This window comes from Stenella coeruleoalba (genome assembly GCF_951394435.1).
Source record: "Stenella coeruleoalba genome assembly, chromosome: 2".
Taxonomy (NCBI): Eukaryota; Metazoa; Chordata; class Mammalia; order Artiodactyla; family Delphinidae; genus Stenella; species Stenella coeruleoalba.
Window position 1 is genome coordinate 108,417,206 of NC_137147.1, and position 10,654 is coordinate 108,427,859.

General features: G+C 39.4%; 1 protein-coding gene across 2 annotated transcripts in view; it reads left to right on the forward strand.

Moving 5' to 3' along the window:
* The window catches only part of HDGFL3 (HDGF like 3), a 75,007-nt gene that overhangs the window by 62,996 nt on the left and 1,357 nt on the right, over positions 1-10,654 (forward strand). The window contains exons 5-6 of one of the 2 annotated variants that reach the window (XM_079914075.1): positions 1,384-1,530; positions 5,276-6,492. In XM_079914075.1, coding sequence (XP_079770201.1) covers positions 1,384-1,530; positions 5,276-5,320 — 192 coding nt within the window. In that variant the 3' untranslated portion in view covers positions 5,321-6,492. Of the gene's footprint in view, positions 1-1,383; positions 1,531-5,275; positions 6,493-10,654 lie in introns of those variants that run through there. The other variant, XM_079914076.1, reaches the window with a different exon arrangement.

A 10,654-nucleotide genomic window follows, 5' to 3' on the forward strand; every position in this document is an offset into this window, starting at 1 on the left:
GAATGTGACTCATTAGCAAAACATAGTAATGCCCTAATTCTAGTCTATGTATATCAAATTATAAAGCTTAAAAACTCACTTGTAGGATTACTCGTAAGTATCCTTTGTAAGCACTATAAATTTTAGGGAGTTCTGCCTATTATCTGTAAGAACTGCAAGTCAAGGACTATTACTTGAGAATTATTATATAAAGCAACTATTGCATTTCAATAATTATACTGTATTTACTAGGAGAACAAAAGTATTTCACTTTTTACATCATCATACTTGATCTAAACTTTAACTCCAGGCACTCCATGTTTGGATTATTAAACCCCTGCTTTCCCTCCTTGTAAAAAGTAAAAATGAAGTCATTTTAAACTGACATTTTGGGCTTGGTTGGTAGTTTCATTTAAGTAAGATAGAAGCAGTGTAATTCCATATTCTGTCACATAGCTAGAAGATATTTTCTCTTTGAAAGTTGCATTTTAAAATATTGATTGTCTCAGGAAGCTCAGATTTGCTAATTCATTTCTGTAAGACCAAAAGTGACTTGCTTTAATGAGTTTTGCCTTAGCTGTTATTTACCATGTGCTTAAAGATTCATAAAATTTCTCAAAAAGGAAATGTAAGTGAAATGCTACATGTTATTTTCTTAAAGGTACACAGTGGGGCCAGCTTTTGATCATTTTAATGCTGTTCTGCAAAGCAGCTCTGGCTGCGAACTGTAATTGTATTTTCATCTTCACTGTAGAGTTCATCTTGGTGTCAAATGCAAGTTGATAAGAAAAAAAGGGCTAGTTTTCCAGTGTGGCCTTGAGTTCTTAAATAACTATCCATAATTTAAAAGATTAAAGTTAATTCATATCATATGGTGATAGAAAAGTTTTGTCAAGATCATCCCATGTATACCATTAACCAAACAGCTTCCATAAGTGTTCCAACATGAATATCCATATAGTATCCTAGATAGTTTACCTTGCTTCTCTGGACCTCACATTCTACTGTGAAATGATGGGGAAGGACAAGGAGACCTTTAGGGTGCCTTCTAGCTCTATAGCCTTCCTAGAATGGTGTCCATCACCTATATTTATTCATTGACAGTGTTCCAGGTATGTGAATCTCTATTTTCTGCTTTTAATATCACACTACTGGAAAGAACTAGAAGGTTATCTAGTCCACCTCTACTTCCTTTCCAGCTGGTTAAACTGAGGCCCCGTGAGGTGAAATCACTTGTCCAAGGTCACCTAGCTCAGTCGTGGCACACTGCCATGTTGTATTGGTATATCCTGTATCAAGCCACAAAGACTGGATATAGGTCAGCTGCTTCTACATTTCTTACTTACATTTGTGCATTTGGGTTTCTACTTTTGACTATACTTTTTAACTTGTCTAAATATTTAGAAATCCTCTAAACAGTCCCGGAAATCTCCAGGAGATGAAGATGACAAGGACTGCAAAGAAGAAGAAAATAAAAGCAGCTCTGAGGGTGGAGATGCCGGCAATGACACAAGAAACACAACTTCAGACTTGCAAAAAACCAGTGAAGGGGTAAGAATGTACCTGCGATTTCTCTTATCTTCCTGTTAACTTAGAAGACATTTTGCCTCAGAACAGGTTTCATTATCTCAGCATTAGTAAACGTTGCCTTAGTAAATGGAGAAACATTCTCAGCTTGACATATACATTCACTCACAGCTCCTGAATAAGTGATCAGATGCTTAGAGTCTGAGAACAAAAGAGAGCTGGGTGGGAATTACACCTGTCTATCAGTTTGGAACTCTGACAGGTTTATTCTTTTTTAAACTAACTTCACCTTGAGAGTTTTTTAGAAGTCAGGCATGAAGTATTGAAATTATGAAATGCCACCTCGGAATTTGACAGTTGTATTTCTTATATTATAAAATGAATGGCATGTTCAAAATAGGGTATTTTATACTGCTCCTTCTTTCTTAGAAGCAGTATGTAATTTAATATACCCATGGGGATTTTAAACATTTAAATATTCAAGCTATATGTGAATATTAATGTTTAAAGGAACCAAGGGGAAAACTTGTACACTTTGAATCTTGTTAACTTTTGTTAACCTCTGTTAACTTCAAAGTCACAGGCAAGTCCACCTTCGTAAAAGTTTTAGTGAAGGCAGATTTTGCCCCTGGTCATTTTCCATGAGTCTTTATGAAGACTAATTGGACAGCAGCAAATCATTTTAAAACAATACTGATAAAATAAATTATTATTACTCTTTAGTTAAATTCTGGTTTCAGCTGAGTTCTTGCTTACTCTTGTCAGTACTGTTTACCTCTCAACTGTCTCCTCCTGCTTCCAGTTACCCATGATTTTTCCCAAGTTATGATTCTGTTTATTCCCTTGTTTCTCTCACCCAGCTCAGTTTACCCCATCCTCTGTCTGTCTTCCTTCTCTTGACCTCTCTCCAATAAATTTCTAGCTGTACTTCCCATGACAGAGGAAGAGGTAGTTTACACCCGTACTACTCAGTGTGTGGTCTGCAGACAGGTAGCATCAACATCACCTGGGGGCTTGTTAGAAATGCAGAATCCAGGCTTAACCCCAGAGCTATCAAATCATAGTCTGCATTTTAACTAAACGCCCAAGTTAAAGAGAAGCACTAATCTGCACCTTCCTATCACCAGAGTCCAGAATATCATCTCCTGCTTTCTCCAAGGCTACACCCCATCAGTGGTCCCCTTTCTCTCCTATACCTTTACTTTCTTTTCTGCTGGCTCCTTACTCTCTGCCTATAAGCAGTATCAGGTCTCCCTTAACCTTAAAGATACCTTCCTTCCACCATGTATCCTACTCTTTTCACCTTTCTCTTTATCTCTAATTTCTTAAAAGAGTTCTTTTTTCTCCCAGCGTCCATCTTCTCACCTACTCATGCCTTAACCCAGGGGTCCCCAACCCCCAGGCTGTGGACCGCTACCTGTCCGTCAGAGGCCTGTTAGGAACTGGGCCACCCAGCAGGAGGTGAGCGGCGGGCGAGCAAGGAAGCTTCATCTGCTGCTCCCCATCGCTCGCGTTACCGCCGGAACCATCTCCCCCCTGCACCCCACCCCTGCCCCTGCACCCCAGTCCGTGGAAAAATTGTCTTCCATGAAACACAGTCCCTGGTGCCAAATAGGTTGGGGACCACTACCTTAACCCATGGCACTCTTGTTTCTTCTTTGACCGGTTCATGGAAACTGCTCTTGTAAAGTTTCCTAGTGATCCTCTCATTGCCAAATCCAGTGTCTCCTTTAGTCTTTATTTTACTCTGCAGCATTTAATACCATTAGCCACTTTCTCCTCCTGACTTTGCCTCCAGGTCACCAGTCTCTTCTGCTTCCTCTCCCAGTGTCTCCTCAGTCTCCTTCTAGAGCACTTTTCTCTAGGCTGTCTTGGTACACTTCCAGTCTGAAAGCTTCCCCTGTTTCCATCTTATGCACTCATGTGGTTTCAGCTGTTAGGTGTTATGATGACTTCTCACTCTAGCTCTTGCATTGTAGATTCATTTTTCTAATTTAATAAAACCATTTCTACTTTAATAACTTGAAAGCACCTCAGAAGATAGTTGCTACTAGAAGTAACAACAGCAGCAGAGTCAGAGTAGTAGTGGCTAACATTTTTACCATGTGCCACATACTGTGCTAAATGCTGTACATGCATTTGATCCTCATACAAATCCCAGGAGGTAGGTGCAGGTGTTATTTCACTTTGTAGCTGGGGAAACTGAAGCTGAAAGGATTGGGCCAGGGTCGCACAGCTAGTCAGAGCCTGAATTTGAAGCAAGAGCCTGAGATCTTTTTATTTTTAACCTGTTTCTAATAATATAATTTTATACACAAAAGGATATATATATATAATATAAAAATAAAGTAGTAAGCATGGTAATTTAATGAATACCAGAGACCCTACCACTCAGCCAAAACTAGAACATAACAATAACTTGTATCTATATACATGTTCTTCCCCATCCTATCTTCTTCCTAACCAGAGATAACCACTAGCGTTGTATTTATTATTTCCTTTCATTTTCAAAATTTTAGCCCATACCTAACATATACGTATATACTTAAATAATAATATAATTTTGCTCATTTTTGAGCTAATGCACATAAAAGAGTTTCTTTAGGGTATGTAAACTCACACTGGACATGCTGAGTCATGAGTTTAAGGTTTTTAACTTTACAAGGTAATGCCAAAGTATTTTCCTAAGTTGTTGGATCCATGTATACTCCCACCATCAGTGTATGAGTTCCCTGTGACTAACTGGGCATTGTCAGACTTTAAAATTTTTGCCAATATAGTGGATGTAAATTATAGTCTAAATTTGTGATTCTTTGATCAATAATGAAGTTGAGCCTCTTTTCACATGTTTATTGACCACCTCTGTTTCCTCTTCTGTGCAGTGCTTGATTTTGGTTTTTTGCCCATTTTCCTGTTGGACTTCTTTTCTTACTGACTTGTAGGACTCCTTTACATATTCTGGATTCTCACTGCCATGGGTGGTCACATGCATTGCAGATATCTTCTCTAAGCTGTTAGTGAACAGACTTTCTTAATTTTATTGTAGTCAAATGTATCAAACTTTCCTTGTTATGGTTATCGTTTTTCTGTCTTGTTTAAGAAGTCTTTTCCTATCTCAAAGTCAGAAAGGTATTCTCCTATATTTCCTTTTAAAATTGTAAAGTTTTGTTCTTAACATTTCAGTGTTTAATCCATCTGGAATTGATTTTTGTGTATAGTATGAGATAGGCTCCTACTGCATTCTCCCCATAGCATAACCATTTAACCAGCACCATTTATTAAATAGTCTCTCCTTTCCTCTCTGATCTGCAGTGTCATCTGTCATATAGCCATGGGTCTCTCTCTGGGTTCTCTATTCTGTTCCTTTGGTCAGTACTAAACTTTCTTGAATTTTAGTAGCTTTATAATGTGTCCTGATATCTTATAGGGCAAGTAGCCTAATTTTTTTTTCAAATATTTAATAGACATGGTCCAGGATAGAAGGTCAGAGGGGCTTTTTTTTCTTGATGGGAGAATATACAGCACATATGCTGATGAGAATGATCCAAATATGGAATGATCACAAAATAATAATGTAAGAAAAAATTGCCACAGTAGTGCTCTTCAGAAGGCAAGAAGGCATAAAATCTAGTGCACATCCGGAAGGGTTACCTTACTCCATCCACTGAAGCAGGAGGAAATGCAGAGCGTTTGGGCACAGGGGCAGGTAAATGAGTACTTGGGGTGAGAGCATGCAAAAGTTCTCTTCTGATTGCTTTTATCTTCTTAGGAAGCAAGGTCAACATTTGAGAGTGAGAACAGGAAGAAGTGTTGAAAGTTTAAAGAGAGAGGAAAAGGGATAAAATAGTTACTTAGAAGAACAGAAGAGTGATTGGACTTGGGAAATGAAGTTGAATTGCCAGACAGCGGTAAGGGCCCACGTGAGGTTAGTGGTCATGAATTTAAAGTGAGAACAGTCAGATGGCTGTGTGTTTCTCTCCAGGCATATTCAATTGTGCAATCATGGAGTGGCAGAGAATTGCATTTAACTAGAATTGGTGCTTGCCCAGAGAATAAAGGAGGTTCAAGACAAGGGAGTTGAGGATGTATGCAAGGAAGGGATTAATTATAATGATGGACCCATGGAATCCAAAATATGTTCAGAGGGAAATAAGGATGTGAGGAAGGAGACAGGATCAACAGATTTTGCATATCCAAGAATTCTTGGAGTTGGAGTACTGGATAAAGGGAGCAAGCTGGAAAGATAGGTGGTTATAGAATAGGAAGATGTTTAGATCAAACTGCGGAAGGGTGGCAGTAGGTGCTGATGACAGTGCAGGTGAGTTTGGTATTTTGAGTGGGACAGTTTTTCATTGTGTGAGCACTGTTCACATCGCAGGACATTTAGTACCCTTGGCCCCTGCCCGTTAAATGCCACAGGACCTCCAAGTTCTTATAATAACCTAAAATGTTCCCATAATTGCCCCCAAAAGAACAGTGACTTAAAACAGTATTTGCAAATACTCTCAGTGGTTGAGAAACACTTGTCTATGAAATAGCCATGGAAATGAGTGACTGAGGTAAGGTGGAAGACGAGATCTTTGGAGAAGAGGAAGTCTAGGAACTTAAGAGGCCAGAGTGTTGGAAAGACGATCTCTCTGCATGTCGACATCCAGCAGTTATTATGCTATTGAATGACAGTGGGCCAGAGCTAAAGTCTTCAAGGAGAAAAGGGGAGTGACCTGGGGTGTCTGGAGGTGACTGCAGTAGGGAGGGGTGGTGGTTCACAATATTGAGACTAAAAGCTAGAAGGATTATTTTTCCTGGGGATGGAAGCACAGGGGAGAGGAAGAAGAGCTTAGAAATAGTCATTAAGATCAAGGACACCTTCCCCACCTCGGGGGCCTGTAGTATAAGAGCTGTGGCAAAGGAAATAGTTACCATCTGGGGGTTGCAGGAAAAGAAGCAGCACTATCTTCAGGGGAAACCAGGTTTCAGTTAGAACAAGTTGATGAGTAAAATATATCATGAATTTAGGAAATTTGCTGATGGCTATGATTTCCAAGGGGCCCAGTGGAAGAGATTAAGGAATCTGGGTTGGGGGCGGTGGGAGCATTTAAGAGATGAGGTTATAAACAAACATGTAAAAAGTGACTGAGGATGAGAGTCCAGGAAGTGATAGATGCTCTGGAGCCCATCTTGTGGCAACCGAAGTAAGCAAGAATAAAGGGCGTAAGGAAAAAGGATTATTGATGGCTCAAGGCAGATAGTGGTGTTGAAGTTATGAATATTGATAAAGAAAGGAAAGAAGAGGTTCTTACAAGGAACCCACAGACTTCTGAGACCCCCTTTATTTCCAGAGGCTCTCTGCCTTCATCCTCACCCCTGCTAGTGGAAGCATGAGGCAGAAAGGGTAGGCTCCAGAACACTTAGAGCTCCCCTTCCTGATTCATGTGGCTATAAAGTGGAGGGGACTAATCTTTGTGGCCAGGAAGCCATGCAGATAATATACCTGTTCTATTGTCTCTTGCCATGTAACAAATTATCCCAAAACTCAGTGGCCTAAAATAGCATTTTCTATGAGTCAGGAATCCAAATAGATGTAACTTGTTGATACCTCTATCTTGATCTCTCCAAAGCTGCAGTTAAAAGTATTAGCAGGGGCTCAAATCATTTTGAGGCTCATCTGGGGGGTGCGGAGGGGTGGTCCTCTTCCAAGTTCACTCAGAAAGTTGTTGGCAGGATTTGGTTACACACAGCTTACTGGGCTGAGGGCTTCAGTTCTTCATTGACTGTTGGCCAAAGGCCTCCCTTGGTTGCTTGCCACATGAGTCTCTCCATAAGGCAACTCCAACATGGCAGCTGGCTTCATTAGCAAGAGAGAGAATGCTAGCAACACAGAAGTCAGTCTTTTGTTATCCCATCACTTTTGCCTCATTCTGTTTATTAGAAGCAAGTCACAAGGTCCAGCCCACACTCAAAGGGAGGGTATTACCCAAGGGTATGAATACCAGGAGGCAGCCATCATTGAGATCCATGTCAGAAAGCTGCCCATCCCTGAACCAACCACTGATAACAAGGGGATTAGAACTGGCTCAGACCAGTCAGGTTCTCCCCATCCCTGGAGCTGGAGTCAAGTCCCCAAATCACAAGGCTATCACATAATTGTGGGGAGGAGCAGAGGATAGAATAAATGTTGGGAGGATAGCCAGAGAGTTCACTGTAACCACTAACCAATATTCATACCTTTATTCTTCTGACTCTGGAACTATTGTTCTTCCTGCCATATAGTGCTGCCTCCTTATGTCTTGCCATTGCCCTCTAGATCAAGCCCAGACTCCTTATTTCAGCATATAATGGCCTTCACACTCCAACCCCAATTTATCTTTTCAGCCTCATTTCTCACCGTTCACTCTCATTTATTCTAAGCCAGTGGTTCATCAAGCTGGCTCAGGACCCCTTTAATACTCTTAAAAGTTATTGAGGGCCCCAAAGAGTTTTTGATATAGCTATTGATATTTACTTAATTAGAAATAAAAACAAAATTTTAAGATACTAATTTCCTTTAAAATAATAATAAACCCATTACTTAGTATAAATAACACGTTTTTGTGAAAAGTGCATTTTCCCCAAAATTTTTTGAGAAAAATGGCACGGTTTTACATTTTTAAAAATCTCTTTAATGTCTGCTTTAATAGAAGACATCAGGCAGGATTCTCATATCTGCTTCTGGATTCAGTCTGTTGTGATGTTATTCTGGTTGAAGTATAGGAAGAAAATGTGGTCTTACATAAACATGTAGTTGAGAAGTGGAGTTATGCGTATTTTAATAGTCTTTTCATATCATTGTGTGTATTCTCTGATATTACACCAATTCTGTAAGTGGTAATTTCTCAGAGGTTAGTTGCAGTGTGGAACTGAACCCTTTGTATTCTGTTTGGTTAAAATCCATTGGACTGTCTGGCACTTTGAATAGCTTTCACACATTTGGAAAATCTTTGTTCCCTGAGTTATTCAAGTTTTCCAAATATTTCATTATGAAATCTTTTTAGTCACATTTTAAATATCACTGCCTGTCTTGTCAGAAGAATCTACGTTTTGGGAAGCTGTTGGTTGTGGAGGATTTAAGTTTCTAGAATTCTAATTTTCACTTAAAAGCTCAGATTTTATCATTGGTGACAAATACTGCCATTTTCCTTGAAATAATAGGCTTATTTCATTTATTTTTGACAAAGTGCCAAATGCCCAAGTCTGAATAACCATAGTTTATCTGTCATCATTTTTTGCAGTAAAACTGGTGCTCCATAAAATGATCCTATGGAAAAAAAAAAAAAAGATCCTATGACTTCACCTGCCTCATAACTTCTGCTTACTATGTTCTGGGTGTCCTTCAGCTTCACTGCCACCCTGCAGCCTTTCAATGTGCCTCATATTCAAATGCCTCAAGAGAGAATCTGATTGGATTAGCCAGCCATTATCCAGTATAGAAGTGGTGTGGCGCTGAGCATGGCAACCAGCGCGTTAAGGAACAAATTCTGGCTGCTTACGTGGAGGAGACTTCTAGTCTAGCAAATACTCAGAACAGTGTGTCCAGGACATTCACCATTATGAATTAACAAGATATGTTTTCACACACAGGCGCACAGAGTGTGATTATGGTATGAGAAGTTAAAAAAATTAGATTTATAATTTGGTTTTGTAAGTACTCATTTGATAGCACCTTGTTTAAAGACCCCGCCCCCCAAAAAGCACGTCCTTAAAGTTATAGTCACATTTTGCTAACACTTGCACTTTGTTTGGAGCACGAATAATATTCTGAGGCTGCCATCAGACCATCTGTTCCAAATATACTCTTCAACATGGATTGAGTAGTTGTTACTATGAATTTTCTACCAATGTAAACATAGAATGTATTGCCTTTCACATTAATATTAATAAAAAGACATTGTTACAAAGAATTTTCTTTGGTCGATTAACAATTTTTCATTGTTTTAATGGGTGTCTTCCTCCTTCACAAGGGAGGAAAATCCTCTAAAGTCTGTGAGTATAATCTTATTTCTAGTGTTTTTCTTTGTTAGGAGTCACGAGGCTCTGAATCTTGCAAGTTCACAGATTTTAAATGTAATTTTTATTTAAGATTAGCTTTCTCATTTTGGTAGGAACAAAGAAGGCTAAGAAATGTACTTCTGCCGTCTTGAGTGGATGGTAGGTTTAGTAACTTTTCCTATTTGAAGGTTCTGGAATTATTTGTGTATTGTATTCTGTACGGTACAGGATAGATTTTGGCTGCATAAGTGAAAACATACCCATGAGTGAGCACATGTATGCTTACAAACAAGTTCATTCACTCAGTGAAGTAAAGAGCTGAAGCAGGCTGTTTTTAGAAAAAATATTGGGGGCCCGAGTTCCCTTTTTCATTCATCTCATGAGAACATTACTAAGGGGTTTAATGTATTTGGGATAATGATGAAAACAAAAATAGCATCCCTGTGGGGAAATGTAACCTGATACAATTTAAAGTGGGACCAAAATTGAAACATAATTCTTTTAGGAAACGGAAATATTTTATCTTTGTCACATGGATGTAATCTAAATTTTAACAGAAATCTAGGCTTCCGTTCTTTTTGTACATCTTGATTTTATTAACTTTTGTATTTCTTTGAGCCATATGTCACAAGTAAGTTGTAAATATTATACAGAATAATCTGCATACTCTTCAAATACTTTTTTTTTTTTTTTTTTGCGGTACGCGGGCCCCTCACTGTTGTGGCCTCTCCCATTGCGGAGCACAGGCTCCGGACGCGCAGGCTCAGCAGCCATGGCTCATGGGCCCAGCCATTCCGCGGCATGTGGGATCCTCCTGGACCGGGGCACGAACCCGTGTCCCCTGCATCGGCAGGCGGACTCTCAACCACTGCGCCACCAGGGAAGCCCCCCCTTTTTTTTTTTTTCTTAATGGAACACTAAAAATGCCCTAGTCATTCCTTTAGCTTTTTGCACTAATAGGTATAAAGCAGAGTCTCAGGGGCTGTTCTTGCTAAGTATTGTTAATGCTGCAGTGCAGGTTGGAATCTCAGAAAACCCAGTTATATACTATAAAGTTGTGGCTAGCTTTTATTCTTAATATCCAAAATCATCTAAAGGCTTGTTTTCTTTCTCTTTTTTTCAG